This window comes from Chaetura pelagica, unplaced genomic scaffold (genome assembly GCF_000747805.2).
Source record: "Chaetura pelagica isolate M959 unplaced genomic scaffold, ChaPel_1.0 scaffold49, whole genome shotgun sequence".
In the NCBI taxonomy this organism is placed as follows: domain Eukaryota; kingdom Metazoa; phylum Chordata; class Aves; order Apodiformes; family Apodidae; genus Chaetura; species Chaetura pelagica.
In genome coordinates, this window is record NW_009970715.1 from 1,558,948 (window position 1) to 1,576,569 (window position 17,622).

The 17,622-nt window shown below is 38.6% G+C and overlaps 1 protein-coding gene across 1 annotated transcript in view; it reads right to left on the reverse strand.

Moving 5' to 3' along the window:
* Nucleotides 1-750: 750 nt before the first annotated feature.
* The window catches only part of UBE2G1 (ubiquitin-conjugating enzyme E2G 1), a 25,923-nt gene continuing 9,051 nt past the window's right edge, over nucleotides 751-17,622 (reverse strand). Inside the window, exons 2-6 of the mRNA XM_010006063.1 lie at nucleotides 8,985-9,087; nucleotides 6,161-6,258; nucleotides 4,915-5,093; nucleotides 3,420-3,543; nucleotides 751-1,375 (exon numbers count right to left, since the gene is read on the reverse strand). Coding sequence (XP_010004365.1) covers nucleotides 3,457-3,543; nucleotides 4,915-5,093; nucleotides 6,161-6,258; nucleotides 8,985-9,087 — 467 coding nt within the window. The 3' untranslated portion in view covers nucleotides 751-1,375; nucleotides 3,420-3,456. The remainder of the gene's footprint in view (nucleotides 1,376-3,419; nucleotides 3,544-4,914; nucleotides 5,094-6,160; nucleotides 6,259-8,984; nucleotides 9,088-17,622) is intronic.

A 17,622-nucleotide genomic window follows, 5' to 3' on the forward strand; every position in this document is an offset into this window, starting at 1 on the left:
AAAGGTGTGTGCTTTGTTTGCTTTTTAATTATTTCAAGATTTAACACAGTTTGTCAAATTCAACAAGTGTTTGCTGATTTTATGGTGCTGAAGATGTTCAGGTAAGTTGTGCTTTACTGCAGTTACCCTTCCTACTTAGATACTCAAAACAGCCAGTTTGACACATTATTATTGGAAAAAATTATATTTTGGAAGAACTCACTACAGAAGGTGACAGAATTCCAAAAATCAAATTACATGAAAATATACATCGCCATTTTCTTTGTACATTAGGTGAGGAGAACTCTGAAGTAGAAGGCAAAGAATATGAAGGGCCACAGAGAGAGAGAAGGGAAAAGGAGGGAAACTATTTTTGATACCAAACCCAGAAGTTAGTAATTTGAAAGCCTACAGATGTGCATGCTTGAACTCAACCTTGAGAAAAAAAACAAGCCTCCCACACACACCCCCCACCCCCACAAACAGGCAATGAAAAAAGGCAAAAAGAAAATCACCCATAAAAAAAGCAGCTCTTTCCTATCTTAGACTAACTGAGTCAACTTAACCTCCAAACAAAAGTGCTCAAGTCCCTTGGAAGTTAAAAATCCAACAAGCTGCTTGTGGGTGCTCCATGGCCAGTTTTATTGCTATACCCAATTCAAGAAGTATGTGCAATTGGGTTTAAAAAAGGGGTGGGAAGGGAGAAAAAAAAAAAGCAAAAACATCTTTGAGACTAAAAAGGTCATCATAAAAGAAGACACAAGTAATTGATAGCAAATCCTTTCAGGGTTTAATTAGGAAAATTTTAAGTTCTCATAGGGGAAATAAAAGGGACCACATTTCCAAAAAACCAAAAAAGATACTAAACTTTAATAAGCAAGAGATTTTAATTAAGCCTCAGTGGGTCAAAGGAAAATTAAAATGGGGGGGAAGGAAAAAAAACTTTATGCTAGTTGGTTTTAGTTTGACATGCTTCAAAAGTTGTTGGTTGCTTGTTTTGTTGTTTTTTTTAAAACTGATAGGAAACAACAAATAGGGAGAGAAAAACCTGCTAAAATCTTTAGAATTTACACAATTCCATTCCTAACTACAGACAGGATTATTTGGTAGGATGTTTATTTGTGGATGTACATGAACAGTATATATATTATCCGGATCATGTTGTGCTATGTACACATCTTTACAATTCTTCCTGAAGGTTAAAGCAGTTCATTAGATTTCAAAATGTGTAATCATCTTGTGTTGGCACTTATTAGGCTCTTGTCAGCATTGATAACTGGCATGTTTTATTGCAGCCCAGTTCCAGCCAGTGTTTGCCAACTTGTTACAACAGAAGTCCAGCAATAGGTGGGTAGAGTGCAGGAAAAAAACAGTGCCATGTTTCTCAATTGAAGACCTACAAGGAAATCAGAGTTATTAAAATAAAACCCCTCAGCATCCACTTAAAGATGTTAAATAGTGTTTCAAGCTCAAAAGAGATCATTACTTGCTCAAGAACTTTACATACCTCTATACAGAAGATCATCACCTGACAAAGACTTGAGTTAGTTGAGCATATTGTGCATCCAAGCTCAACTATCAGACTTTCAGGCTCCTGTCACTCATGTTGCTTGTCAAGTGTGGAATGTGTAAATATTTGATTATTCACACACTGGGCTTTTAAAACTTGCAGACATATCACTGGAACTCACTGTAAAGGATGGCTGCTGCTTCAACAGCAAAGTGCAGAAGGAAATGGCCCAGCAGTGCTTCAGTAAGCAGTGACACAACAGCTACCAAGTCAGCCTGTGCTTGTTTGAAACCAGCTCTATGGCCCCTTCTCATCCCATTCACTGCCCATCACTTACTTAGGAGGAGTCACCAGGACTTAGAAAAGCTCTTGCCTTCCAAAAAAGCAACACAGCCAATTACTTCAATATTTGTCATGAGCATTGTTTCACTACAGCCAAGTTTAACATGGCAACAGAGCTGAGGTTAGTTAAGGACAGTCTGGAGTGTTACTCACAGTTACTCCCTTTCTCTGAGACAGAAAAAACCCTGTCAGCTGCATTAACAATTCCTGCACTCTACTTATAGGCAGTTGTATAAATCATTCAGTTCCTATGCTTAGCCTTTTGATCAATATTAAGTATTTTCATGCTGAAGGTTCCGTTCAACCAAAGCATTTCTGCAGAGAAAAGACTGCAGTACTAGTTTGTCACAGATGGAGCCTTCCCCCACCCTCAACCCCCACAATTTTGACAAAAGCATAAAAGTATCTCCTGTACAGCCTTGGTGAGGAAAAACTGGCAGGATCATTTCATAAGCTGTTCTAGTTGTCCAGATAGTACAACCCCTTTAAACTGCACTTAAGTGCCCTACTCTTTTTCCCCACAAGTTTCCTACACTGAAGCTAACTAACTAGTACATATGGTTTTGGGCTTCTCCAGCTAAACGGGTCAGAGTAGTTTATTTGCCAAACCAACCATTAAGAAAGGGCAGCTTCAACATGAAGTTCTGTTTTGCTTTGAAAAGCAAGAGTGGGAAATTATTAGCATGTTGAAGACGTTTTTCCTTGGCATACCAAGATTAAAGTGACCAAAAGCCAAGTATTTAAGGGCCACGTTTTAATAGAGAGCTTTCCACAAGGGCTTATTCTGTGGAAAAAAACATCATTCCCATTAAAACTAGGATGGGATTGTTCAAATTAGAGTGAGTACCTTGACTCAGAAGCTCATTTTTAACAGGGTGGCATAAAGTGTAAATATCACGTCAGCTACTCTCAGGTCAAAACTTGTCCAAGCTCTCAGACATGCTACAGCTTAGTTTCCAAGCAGAATAAAACTGTTTTTCCCAAGCTATTCCCAAGCCTTCCCCAGTAAAGACATTTTTTTGGGCTGCTGAAGAGAACACCACCTTTCTTGATATTATTATGGGCAGTATCTCCACTTGATCCTTTCTGATATGCAAGTAGACTTTCCATTAAAATTCCCACAGATACCAGAAACAATTTCTGAATGGTTCCTACCAAATCTGCAAGAAAAGATATATATACTTGAGATAGAAAGGCAGGATGCTTTAAGATTCAAACAAGTGCTCCTCACAATAAGCAACATGAAATAATGATTATTCCTGTCTATTACAGCTTTAATACCCCCTTAGATTTATTAATACAGCTCTAGTAAGCCCACATCACTACTGATAAAGAAGGATGAATACTGATAAAGCAAATTTGAAATTCAAAAGTTCCACAATCTTGGCAGAAGAGGCTGTTATTGCATTTGAAAATTCTTTTAGTCTTCAGTATCACATACAGCCAAAGAACTCCACCGAGATCATGCAGCTAAGAAAGGCTGGTTTGGTTTATTTTCTGCTTTTGTGGAAAGAAAAAGTAGTTCAGTAACACTGAGGCAGGAAACCCTCAACTCAGGTAAGCAACTAGTCTTCAGAAGGATACTTACCCTGAAAAAAGTGAAGCTACTAGCTGCTGAATAAGTGTCACTCAAAAGCAGTTTCTTGGCTTTTTCTTACACAGCGGGCAACTTTTCTTTTAAATTCTCCATTTCTGTCTTCTCTCCATTCTTTCTGTAATTGAACAAACAGCTTTCAGATGTCAGTCCTGTAACAGTGTACAAGTTCTAGGCAGACTCTTGGTGTTTAGACATCAGCCATCAAGTCAACACCTAATCACTGAAAACCTCTGACATTCAGGACTTCACAAACTTGCTCTAGGTTTCTATGCAGTTGATAACAAGACAGTGACGACACAGCCTTTCCCCCCTGGAATTTTAGACATTCTCCAAAACTAATATGGTGGCTACCAACATTTCACAGTATTCAGGCTAAAATCTATTTACTTCAGGCTGCTAAGTAGCAGCAAACTCAAACTGCAGGCCACAAGCTATTGTTATAAGCTAGAGAAAATATCTTTAACTGCAGTGATGTAAAAATGTACCCAGCTACTGTGGAACCAGTAGTTATTCTGTGATTTTTAGGACAGTTTCAACTCCCTTTCAACGTAGCCATGGCACTCCAGGACAGAAATACAGAAGTCACAGTATTCAGAGGAGGCACAGAAGTGTCCTTAGAAAGGAAACACCTCCTAGTTAGATAGAGCTGCAAGATACCAGCTCCATGAGGAAAACCTGAACAGAGTGCTCAGCACACCTATGGAGATGATCTCTGTGACAGGTACCTCATTTCACAATTGCACAGACAAAGAACAAAGGTAAAGATGAACAGGAAGATAAGTGTGAACCATGAGCTGCTGCACACCATGGTATCACCAAAACCCACAGGATAAAGTACAGCCAGTTTTAAGGCTTTTGTGCCAACTTCCTGACAAGCTCAGATGAAAGCACAGGAGCATCATACACTGTGACTAAGGTTTCATGCTGGGGACTGGCAAAGAAGTGCTGGGAAAATATGAAGAAAACCCTTACTGAAGGACAGAAGTTCTACAGTTCTTCATTTTCCATATAAGCAAAATATTCTTCCTGCAGGGGTTGGGGAAGAAGTTAAAAAAACAAGCTAACATTGTTTTACCTGAAGCACCTTAGCTCACAACACCTTTTCACTTGGAGTGAAGGTTGAAGCAATTTGAGTGAGAGAAAATGAAGGTAACTGATACAACCTAACATTCAGCACCTCCAAAGCTCACACAGCCTGTCAGCATGTTTGAAAGTGCAGCAGGTTTTATCTTTCCAGCGAAAGCACAAATAAAGCTACTAATTAATTGTTCTTTTTCAGCAATTAATACAGCAAGCATTTGGATCCTTGGACTGGAACATCAGAGCTTATGCAAGGTGGCTTAAGGCCAAGAAAAACATTGAATTGGTGCCCTTCTAGCTTCAGCTTCTTAGTTTTCCCTTCTATCTGCTTGTTAAACTAGAAGTAAAACTCCATTCCTGTTTTGGTTTCTACACTGAAGACAACTGGTAGACCAAGAAAACTCACCGCTGCATCAACATTAGCAGGAGAATCACCATTGGGATCTGCCAGCATAGAAATAACACTAATCATTATAGTTTCCACTGTGTGAATGGGAAGCCAACGTTCCTCAGGTTTTTCATAGCCATATTTATCTTCTCCAGGCTCATGAAGAATTGAAATGCAGACATCACCATTCTTGTCAACTACAAAATAGAACAAGGCATATTTCAGTGATGAACAATAGGCTGGCATTTCTTTGGGGTAGTTGTGGAACTGTTAACCTTCACTTTAACAAGTCTGGAAGTGTGTTGAAGACACTTCACAAAATAGGGAAGTAATTAACTATTACTGAACTCTATCTGTAATAAATAGGACTTGGTGAAAGTCTCTTCTTATGCCTGGACCTCTGGTGGAGAGAGCACATGGGGAGAAAGAACTTATCACAGTGAACTTCCAAGACTATTTAGACAGACTCCCACTGAAGGTTTTTCTGTTAAACTCAGCAAACTAGACAGAGACTTTTTTTTCCACAGCAACATCATTAGCTAGATATTATTGCAATATATTGGAATATGATTTAATTGGCTAGAATTATAAACTGCCTGACAAGTACTCTGGTATTTTCAGAGCTCAAACTGACAGCATCAAAACAGTCTCTGTCCCATATGATGGGAGCATTGTGCTGGTCTCCTCCCAGCTTTCAACATCTGCAACTTCAACAATGACTTTAGAAACTGAAGAGCATCCCCTCTTCCTCACAGTAAAAACCTTCTTCCATTTTATTTTACCTTCCCATCTATGTCCAGCAGTCCATAAATAAATGAAACATTAGGAGGAGGCTTTTTTGGAGGGACTAAAAGATACCATTATTTCCTTTCATGCTTCACTGAAGGAGGACAACCTTGGGCCTTCTGTATTGAACTGCCAAAGTTACTAACACTAAATATTTGAAGGCATAACAAAAGGCAGCTACAGAAGTCAGGTTTCTCCTCAGACCAGAATTCTGCACTTAAGGAAAAAACCCAAAACCTTAACATACCAAGAATTCAAGAAGCTGCTTTCAGTAGCTTCTGAAAAATACTTTCAGGAGCAGTCTCTGAGAGAAGCACCATTAAAAACCCTGTCACAATTATTACTTCATTGGGTAGTGAAGATGGCAAAGTAAATACAGAATTTCCTATTTCTAACACAAACAAATACGTAACCATTTGTCTTCACTGCATTTTAATTCTGAATTGCAAAAAGAAACTAAAATGTAGACATTTCTTACCATTTGGATGCCAGATTTCTGTGATGAATTTCATTTTTGGCGGCCTCAGTGGATAGTCTTTTGGAAAAGTAAGATGAGCCTTGAAAACACCACCTTCACTGGGGAACCAAAAATATCTTAGTAGAGTTTCTTATAAGCTTAAGCTAAAGATTGGAACTTACTGATGTATCAAAAGCTTTAAGTCTACCCCTCACACAGCTTAACATCATGTTAGTAATTAACAGCACCATCATTTCCATATGCAATGCTAAGAATTCCTAGATTGAGAAGATCCTTTCACAAGGTACTGCCAGTTCCCTACCACTGTATCTTTTTTAGAATTAGGAAGATGTTCCAGAGAGGAAAAAACACACACAAAAAGAAATAATGAAAAAACTGCCAAGGAATTCACCATCTGGAATTACAACTTAACTTTTTTCCTCCCAGTACAGTTATTAAGAGAAAAAAAAAAAAGATATTGCCCAGTACCTCCACTTCTCATGTACAACCCAGCAGATGCCTGTTAATTTTCCTCTTTCAGACACCTCAGTCCTTATTTCTTGGTATCAGTCTGTGGCAGGAAACCTCAGTGCAAAGTTCCAGAAAGCTTTATATTTGGGTTTACAGCATTACTTTGTGAAAAGGCTTCCAATTATGACCTTTTCAACAGCAAGCTAAAGGGACTCAGACATAACAGTGAGGTGTTCTGCATGACAGTTACCCACTAAACTGGAAAACAACAATAAAAAGACACCCAATTTTTATGTGGAGTTACAGGCCCATACTTAACTAAGTTAACAGCTTGGTCGTGGTTGTTTTTTTAAATAACTCAGTTTCAATACCCAGGAATAGCCCCTTTTGGAAAAATGTGAAGGCCTATATGAAATGGAAGGCCTTACAGAGGGAATACTTTGCTAATGTAAGTACTGCAGCATTTGCCCTGTTACTGTCATTTCTTGTAGTTGCAGTTTGTAACAAAATTGAAACTGCAAAGGCAGAGCTTACAAAAACTGGAGCATAACCTCCCCAGACAGTGGTATGAGATGTGCAGTACAACAGGAACACAGACAAAAGAATTGGTGTAGAAAAGACAAAAGCTATTCACTGCATTTTTTTTCTCCTGTATTTGTAAAGGAATAGGAGCCAGTACCCAAAGCCCACAGGCTACTGAGAAAACAACAAGCTTTACCACCACTAACCAAAGATGTGCAATTCTAGCAAGGATTAAAAAAAAACAAAACACCAACAAACCCAAAAACCCAAAAAGCACTAGATCTATGTGACTTGGCTCTTAAAATAAAGCAGCTGAAGGGGATCTGAACCCACAGCATAAATTTTCCACAAAGTTTTGAAAACGCAGGCAGTTTCCAAAGAATCCTTGATCCCAGGAAGGTTAAGAATTCCAGAAACGGTAGCTATTTTAACAACCAGACTAGTCAAGAGTTAGATTACATTTGTTGATAGCCCCAAACTAGTTATCCACTTACTTTCAAAGTGAAAAAGTTCTTCTTTCCTTTCTTAAAGCAGCAGATCCTAAAGTTACCAGTCTGTGTGTCACAGCTGTTGCCCCTCATCAACTAAATAGAACTCTTTAACTGGACACACATTAGAAACCAGTTAATGAAGTACAGCCATCAACTAAGGGAGATCAGTGTCATTTTTAACAATATTCCTGATAAAGGGGTCTTTGTCAGTAGAGTCATGCACTGAGTCAAAAATCTTTTTAGGTAAACTCAGCATAAAAGTGGGACCAGGAACCAGACTGAAGTTGGAAAACTGTGAAGTTAAACTCTCCTGTTCTACTGTCATCATAAAATAGACCAGGGAGGAAGGTTTCAATATAATGCTACCTTGAAAAGCAGCAACTAAGGACTGCTACAGAAGAGAGCTTCTTATCTAAAAAGCCTCAAAACAAGCTCAACAGTGGTGAAAAAAACGCTATTGCAATTTTTAACATGTAAGGTTCATAACAGGTTTTTATGTTTTGACACAACAGGTTCAATTAGAAGCAGTATTTCTTTATTGACAATATTTATAAAACAGCCATGAGAATATAATGGAGCCACTACAAGACTGTTTAAAAAGAGGTCAACAGAAGCTGGAGAATTCATCTCATGCAAGACTTGAGAATCACAATGTAGTGAGCTTGAGGAGAAAAAAAAGCAATTTGATTACTGTGCTTAAGTACTTGTTCAGAAGTCTGCAGACAGAAGTGTACAACAACTTCATGTTGGAACTAAAATTGACCTGAAGTAAATGTCACTAGGCTTTTTGTGTCAGTAATTTACCACTGGAACAGCTTAATGAAGGAGAACAGAGTTCATCTTCAAGGGATACACTTTAAACTTCTGGGCATAGAACCTGTTTCCATGTCACACTACTAAGTCCTCCTGTCTCAAACTGACAGACTTGAGGCCAATTCTACAGTCTGCTGCAGTTTTCCCCAAACATAAGCCTCTTGAAGTTTTTCCTATAATCACCAGTGTGAAGTTGTAATGGTTTAAAATTGCACTATCAGCTAAACTGATAGCCTAGCCTCACAGCAGTAACAGCAAAGAGTGGATTATACCTGCCTTAAGCATGTAAGAAAACAGAAGCTGCCTTTAAGTGTAGCCCATTCTCTCTCATTTCCACACAAGTACAAAGGGATCAATGTTGCATTTTCCCAGGGGAGCAAAGCAGTTTAGAGCTCCTATATAGCAAATTCAGCTCTTCACAGGTATTTTATTAGCAACAGACCAGCATTACCTAACTTAATAGCAAGATTTAGGTTAACTTCTACTCACTTAGACCCAACTAGAACTAGTAAATCCAAGTTCACTTAAGTTTCTGTATCAGTACTTACTATAGTGTATCTGGAGGACCAATAATAAGGACTTCCCATCGATAAAGATCATTGTCATCTATTAAGCCCGCCGAAAAGCCTTCCACTGGATTTTTGTTGAGCTCTGTGTAGGAAAAAGAATTTAAGAGTGACTTTAGGTGTCTATGATATATATTTGCTGACAAAAAAAACCCAAACAAACATGAATTTCAGTGATTTGACACCCACTGATGTACTAACAGACTGGGTAAGTATTCTCAATTCCTACCACACACACCAGAGCCAGGACCCATCTTTTGGCTCTCCAACTATCATGTACATCATGTGCAGAAGGGCCAATGGCACTCAAAACCAAGGGACATGGTCTCCTAAACTGGATACCAACAGGTGTTTGTGTGTGCAAGTCAGAAAACAAATTTTCTACTAATAAAAAAGCCATGCTGCTTTATAAAAAACCTGAAGAGCCAGATCAAACTAAAGTCTGTCTTTAACTCTAAAAAACCTTAACAGAAGAACAAATTCACACAATGCTTTGACTTGAAACTAGCATCCTACTTCCCTTCAAATAATTCTACTTCTTTTTCAGAATCTGAAAACTTCTGAGAGTTCTGCCCAGTGCATTTTGAAGATGATTTACTAATAGTCTGAATTACTAAGAAGATAGCATAGAAAACAAGCTTTTTTTTTTCTTTTGCTTCACAGTTTATCCAATACAGGATTCTAAGTTTATATCCTACTTCATATAGTTACTACCAGACAAAAGGCTTATCTGGAAATAGCTATGCAGAAGTCAGACTTAGATGTAGACTGAGTTTGTTTTCAGACTGCTCCAGGAAAAAGCATGAGACTTGGACACGTACACCTCAAATGAGTTCTACCTGAAATTCAACTTGGAGGGTGGGGAGGAGGAGGAGGGAACATCTCTTAACCAATAGCTTCAGGTCAAAAACTAATTAAAATGTTATATTGATGCCAAATAGAAATTATTGATCCAACATTTCCAACAGTACATGAAGTTCTGATGGATCTTGGGTATTTAGGATATGGGATTGTTCCTTTAACTAGTCAGTAATTTCCAGATTAAATTAGGGATTTGTTTTGTTTTACAGTTACTACTGCACTTATTTTAAATCCTGTCAGACATTATCCAGCCCTCATTACATTCCACAGTACAGTTTGTCTACATATTCTCTTTGTAAACCACATAACTGTATCAAGTTCAGAGGTCCTTATTGTGCCCTCAGGTAAAATCAGAAGAATTTCATGTGAAAACTTCATACCTTTCTGGAGAAAGGGCTACTATTAAGTCCAAACTGACATGCCTATAAGCTTGCAGTCACTGCCAGTTAAGTTCTTAACTATTTAAAGCACAGTTACAACAACACAAGAAGAATCAATTCAACACCTACACAAAAGGGTTTAAGTCCACACAGGAGGGAAGAGAAAGTGCTCAGCTCACTGGAAGGTCCTGAGGTAGACACCAGCAGTACCAACAGGAAGGACCAAGGTCCTGAGGTAGACACCAGCAGTACCAACTTGGTTTGGCCATTGGTAATTCAGAGTCAGATTTATCCACATAAATTACTCAATGCTAAAATACCAAGAAATATATTGGAAGGGCTTTTCTTAGAAGCTACTCAGCAGGGGTTCAGTCAACAGATGAGGTCAACCATTCACTCTCCAAGTTGCAGGACAAAGACTTATGTATTGAACCAAATCATGCTTTCTTAAAACAAAGCCAGGATCAAAATGTAGCATGGCAGACTATCTAACCAAGATGCAAGCTTCAAAACCAAAAAACTAGAGTATGGCCACAACTCCACTACTAAGACCAGCTTTCATCCTCTGGCATCTATGAAAATTTGTGTGAACAGCTGCATGAGCTTGAGAAACAATTCTATAAAATTTTAGGTGAAAGGGGCAGAGAGACAACATGTCTAACATGAAGTGAGGACCAGTGCTTTACTACCTCCTTATTACACAATCTTTTTCAGCATTAGATATTAAAAGTTCCACCACACCAGTAGTTGAATATAACCTGCTTTTTCATGCAGGATTTTATTTTTTTGAAACTTGTCTATTGTTTGTGAAAAAAAGTCACCTCTCTTCAGGACACTTAAGTCAAATATTAATATTAAGCATTAATATTAAGTATTATGTATTAATTATGTATTATATATTAATAATATTAAGTATTGCTATTAAGTATTATATTAGCATTATAGTACAACATAACTACAGAAGTACAACTATTAGATTTGAGTATCTCACCATAACACTTTCAAATTTGAACTTAAGCCTCTGAAACACAAGTTCCCTCATTTCTGCATTTCCACAGAGAGGAAAGGGTTTATTTTGAAATCAGTGTAAACTGGTATAATTCAAGCTGCCCACATTTACCTTACTAATTGTTTGCTAGTTATCACTTTTCAGTGATAAGACTAAACAAGCCAGCCAGGAGTTAAGACTGGAAAATTCAGCATTCTTCCTTCTCTCTATCTAAATATGCCACATTATTTTTGAGCCCAACATACACGTTCTTCTCTATTTCCTGATTTGTGCTATTTCAATTTCTTTTTACATGTCTCAGCCTCCAAGTGACTTATTTTATGCTCAAGTCCTTTGCAAAATTTGTCATGTACTTGTTCCAAATGAAAGCCAACTCTTACACTCTGACTCATACCCAAGACCTTGCAGCACTGTATTGCAAGAGATCTTGTGAGAAGGAGTAAGGTTGCTGGGTGCCAACTCTTGTAACATAGAAAAACTGCAAACTGTACAAAAGGGACAACCATTGATAACAATCTTCAGTTACAGCAGTTATGTAAATTTGCTTATTGAATGCTGCCTGTAAAGCAAATTATGTTACTTTTTACAGAAGGTAGCATCAGTCTCTGCTTGTAAAAGGTTCTAATTCTTCTTCCACAGTAGCAATAGGCTTAGCTCAAGTAGCTACTCCTTGCACAAATACTTTAACTGGAGGTAAAACCATGGATATAAGTTCAGGCACCTTCTCCACTAGAGGTATGTAAAATTACCACAGGCAAGTTAAAATGAGCTTCTCCATCCAGATTATGTATGCTAAACTGAACATCAACTAATGGCTGGTTGGCAGACAAAAAAAGGCAATCTCAGGAGAGCTCTGTACTGGGACATGAAAAACAATCCTTGGCTGCTTCACCATGGGTAGCTAAGAGCTGCTACTCGTTAAAACTTGCAAACACTGAAGCCTAGGGTTTGCTGGATTTTGGTTTTTTCCCCCTGGATCTAGCCAATGCTGCACATCAGAAGAGTTTATTAGTAGTACCATCTATTTCTTCATGAGTTGAGACTCTCGCAGTAGTAAAAACCATGCACTAAAATCCTAAATGAATAGTGATGCCACTATGGCAAGAAAGAATCACACACACCCTATGCTCCCAGTCACAGAAATCTGCTGCTAGGCAGAGCAACTTCTGCCCACCAACCAGAGACTCTGGTGACACTGACACTGAGCTCAAGAAAAGGAGAGACACCTGTTCTCTGCATCTGTCATTTCCTACCAACTACGGGAGTTAACTAATTGTAGCCTGAACAGGAGTTTTCCTAGACAAAACACACAGATAATAAATATGTTTCAGAAAGCAAAGGATTCAATTCTCTCCTTCAGGCATGGAGAAGGGGGGAAAAAGCTCTTGGTGCAGGTCCTCTACAAAGGCCTCTTGAAGAGTTATGCCACAAGTCCTGGAAAAGCAGAGAAGACTATAAAGAACTGGATCCCTCCACATGATTTTTTCAATACTTCCATTTTTCTTTGAGATTTCCTGTTTAGCTAAAGACATGCTGCACTTTTAAAACATAAATTAGCACATTAACACATTTCCACCAGGTCCATGCCTAAATAAGTGCATTTTATCTGCTACTATTAAGTATTTCACTCTATGGTTTAGTATCTTTGCCTGTATTTTCTGCATTTTTGATAGTTTAATGTAACAGAAAGCTTTCTTCCTAAAGAAAAAAAACAAAGACTTATGTATTGAACCAAATCATGTTTTCTTAAAACAAAGCCAGGATCAAAATGTAGCATGGCAGACTATCTAACCAAGATGCAAGCTTCAAAACCAAAAAACTAGAGTATGGCCACAACTCCACTACTAAGACCAGCTTTCATCCTCTGGCATCTATGAAAATTTGTGTGAACAGCTGCATGAGCTTGAGAAACAATTCTATAAAATTTTAGGTGAAAGGGGCAGAGAGACAACATGTCTAACATGAAGTGAGGACCAGTGCTTTACTACCTCCTTATTACACAATCTTTTTCAGCATTAGATATTAAAAGTTCCACCACACCAGTAGTTGAATATAACCTGCTTTTTCATGCAGGATTTTATTTTTTTGAAACTTGTCTATTGTTTGTGCAAAAAAGTCACCTCTCTTCAGGACACTTAAGTCAAATATTAATATTAAGCATTAATATTAAGTATTATGTATTAATTATGTATTATATATTAATAATATTAAATATTGATATTAAGTATTATATTAGCATTATAGTACAACATAACTACAGAAGTACAACTATTAGATTTGAGTATCTCACCATAACACTTTCAAATTTGAACTTAAGCCTCTGAAACACAAGTTCCCTCATTTCTGCATTTCCACAGAGAGGAAAGGGTTTATTTTGAAATCAGTGTAAACTGGTATAATTCAAGCTGCCCACATTTACCTTACTAATTGTTTGCTAGTTATCACTTTTCAGTGATAAGACTAAACAAGCCAGCCAGGAGTTAAGACTGGAAAATTCAGCATTCTTCCTTCTCTCTATCTAAATATGCCACATTATTTTTGAGCCCAACATACACGTTCTTCTCTATTTCCTGATTTGTGCTATTTCAATTTCTTTTTACATGTCTCAGCCTCCAAGTGACTTATTTTATGCTCAAGTCCTTTGCAAAATTTGTCATGTACTTGTTCCAAATGAAAGCCAACTCTTACACTCTGACTCATACCCAAGACCTTGCAGCACTGTATTGCAAGAGATCTTGTGAGAAGGAGTAAGGTTGCTGGGTGCCAACTCTTGTAACATAGAAAAACTGCAAACTGTACAAAAGGGACAACCATTGATAACAATCTTCAGTTACAGCAGTTATGTAAATTTGCTTATTGAATGCTGCCTGTAAAGCAAATTATGTTACTTTTTACAGAAGGTAGCATCAGTCTCTGCTTGTAAAAGGTTCTAATTCTTCTTCCACAGTAGCAATAGGCTTAGCTCAAGTAGCTACTCCTTGCACAAATACTTTAACTGGAGGTAAAACCATGGATATAAGTTCAGGCACCTTCTCCACTAGAGGTATGTAAAATTACCACAGGCAAGTTAAAATGAGCTTCTCCATCCAGATTATGTATGCTAAACTGAACATCAACTAATGGCTGGTTGGCAGACAAAAAAAGGCAATCTCAGGAGAGCTCTGTACTGGGACATGAAAAACAATCCTTGGCTGCTTCACCATGGGTAGCTAAGAGCTGCTACTCGTTAAAACTTGCAAACACTGAAGCCTAGGGTTTGCTGGATTTTGGTTTTTTCCCCCTGGATCTAGCCAATGCTGCACATCAGAAGAGTTTATTAGTAGTACCATCTATTTCTTCATGAGTTGAGACTCTCGCAGTAGTAAAAACCATGCACTAAAATCCTAAATGAATAGTGATGCCACTATGGCAAGAAAGAATCACACACACCCTATGCTCCCAGTCACAGAAATCTGCTGCTAGGCAGAGCAACTTCTGCCCACCAACCAGAGACTCTGGTGACACTGACACTGAGCTCAAGAAAAGGAGAGACACCTGTTCTCTGCATCTGTCATTTCCTACCAACTACGGGAGTTAACTAATTGTAGCCTGAACAGGAGTTTTCCTAGACAAAACACGATAATAAATATGTTTCAGAAAGCAAAGGATTCAATTCTCTCCTTCAGGCATGGAGAAGGGGGGAAAAAGCTCTTGGTGCAGGTCCTCTACAAAGGCCTCTTGAAGAGTTATGCCACAAGTCCTGGAAAAGCAGAGAAGACTATAAAGAACTGGATCCCTCCACATGATTTTTTCAATACTTCCATTTTTCTTTGAGATTTCCTGTTTAGCTAAAGACATGCTGCACTTTTAAAACATAAATTAGCACATTAACACATTTCCACCAGGTCCATGCCTAAATAAGTGCATTTTATCTGCTACTATTAAGTATTTCACTCTATGGTTTAGTATCTTTGCCTGTATTTTCTGCATTTTTGATAGTTTAATGTAACAGAAAGCTTTCTTCCTAAAGAAAAAAAAAAATATTCTTACATTCAGTCTAGAAGCAGTTTCAGGTAGAGTCCTTTGCAGCTCAAGCAGTAGCTGACAGCCAGCACAGCAAACACCTGGCCAGCTGCCAAGCAGCAGCATACTGGGAACAGAATCCTGTGGCTGCTTGTAAATTAGACATCCAGCTCCTTTAATCCCAGTCCTGAATCAATATCTGATTTGGGAGGTGGGGAAGTCCAAAGGCCCATAATCCAACAGAGCTGTTTAAGTCTAGCATAGACTTCAGTGTCCAGTTCCTTCCCTTCCACATCATCTGCCAACAAAACACAGTGCTCCTTTTGCATTTTAGTTCTCACTAAAGCAGAGCTGAGTTACCAATGCCTTCAACTTGAGCCAACACAGCACCATAAACTGAGCTTCCAGTTCCAGTGTTTAGTTGACACCAAGCTACTGATGTTCCCACACTCACTAAAACTGCCTTTATATAAGCCAAGAGACTTTCACCAATCCAAAAGTAAAACGGTGTCAACAAAAATGACTAAGCAGAAACAGCCCCATGGCTACATGTACCAGCAATGTACGGCATCTCAACTTTTCAGCCTGACGTTTCACCCAGCCAGCCACTGCATCTGAACACTTCAGAGCATTTTAAGGTACATGACAGAACAAAGTTTTCAAAACTATAAGCTTCTACCTTATTTTTAATGGCAGTCTCTTTAGTAAGTTACATAGTGTTAAGAGTTTTCTGTCACCAGTGGATTGAGTTCAGCACAAAACCAGACAGGACAGTCAAGTCCTGCCTAAGGCTCTGATCTAAGTGACGCACACAGTTCCCAGAACAAACAGGCAATATCAGAGACTTTTATTTGCTACACATTAGGCTTGTTTTTTCTTGGTTACTTTTTGTGAGTCTCAGCACTAGTCCAGGAGCTTCTAACAACTGTACAGACTGAAAATCCTCATTTTAGACTCCTCTTCTCCAAACCCCAAGCCATGAGGTCCATACAGTTATGTTACTTAATTGAAGTCAGGTAACATCTCCAAGACTTCCAGAACACCCAGCTCTAAATCTCAGATTCTAAAATATTAGGGCTGAAAAAGTGATGAAGTAACATGATCTCCTTGCAAAGATATATTTCCAGAGCTCTGTATTATCTGCTTCCATCATGTTCTGTCTTTCTCCACAAGCTCATCCAAAAAGATGAGACAAAGTATAGTACAAGATACACACACTCCTGGTAGCCACTTTGGCAGTGACAAGTAAGATAGCAAGAAAGAACAGTTTTAGTCTCAGAAGGACATTGTAATTATTTTGGAGTGAGACTGAAGAAGTAAATACAAACCTATCCTAGAAAGACTACCAACCAGTTCAATAGCAGCTCTAGATATGACTCTTCACTTCAGCCTGGCAACTGATTTCCAGTGCTTCATGCAATAATCCCTGTTCATGAGGGCAGCATTACATTCTACAAATCTGATTCTCCTGTCAGTTCACTGAATTTGTGGAGAGGGTGGTATAGCTACCATTAACAGGTAAGCTGCTCACAGAATTCATCTCAGTTTGGAGTTAAACAGCTTCGTGCACTGCAGCATCAACACGCTTCACTTGCCACCTTCTCAGCTGTACCTGTGAGCTTGCCAGGCTGTGAAGCAGGTTTTTGGAAGGATGGAGGACAAAGCCAAGGGTCTCATTTGGCTTTTCTTTTTACTACTGATCAACTTCCTAGCCAGGCACATAGTAGCATTAACCCAAAGTGAAGAGGCAGAAGTTCCTACAACTGCCATTGTGGGTCTATGGATTAAGATTTAGTACCAGAGAAACTTGATTAGATAGAGACTGGAATTCATTTACAAGTAAGATGTCACATTACTCTAGACATAAGCTAAGAATAAAGTTTTGTTATGTTCTGTATCTCCATGTTCACATGAGTTGTGGTGTGATGATTCAGAGTCCAGGCTACCTATTTAATTGGAAACTCACTCTTAACACTAATCAGAAGCTTGCAGGTCTTTGGTACTGTCTCAGTTCTTGAAGAGTTCCCTTTAAGTCTACTGAGGTGGCCACTGAGACATTGTCAATGCTCCTTTAGACATTCATCCCAACTTAAAGGTTTTAAAGCCAGCCCTCTCACACAGTCTTAATTAGACCACAGATAACCAGCTGCCAATCTGACCTGACAACCCAGTTTACTCAGCCCATCATCTGTTCCAGTGCATCATTTCACCCAAGAATCATAAAGACAGGCAAGAGGAGGGATGACCTATTTTGAGACATTTTCTTTCTGTAGCAGTCTTCATACACGGAAGCCTTCTGTGTACACACACAAACCAATCCTTTTCCAGCATCCCACACTTACCACAGACAGAAGGAAGGTCTCTTTCC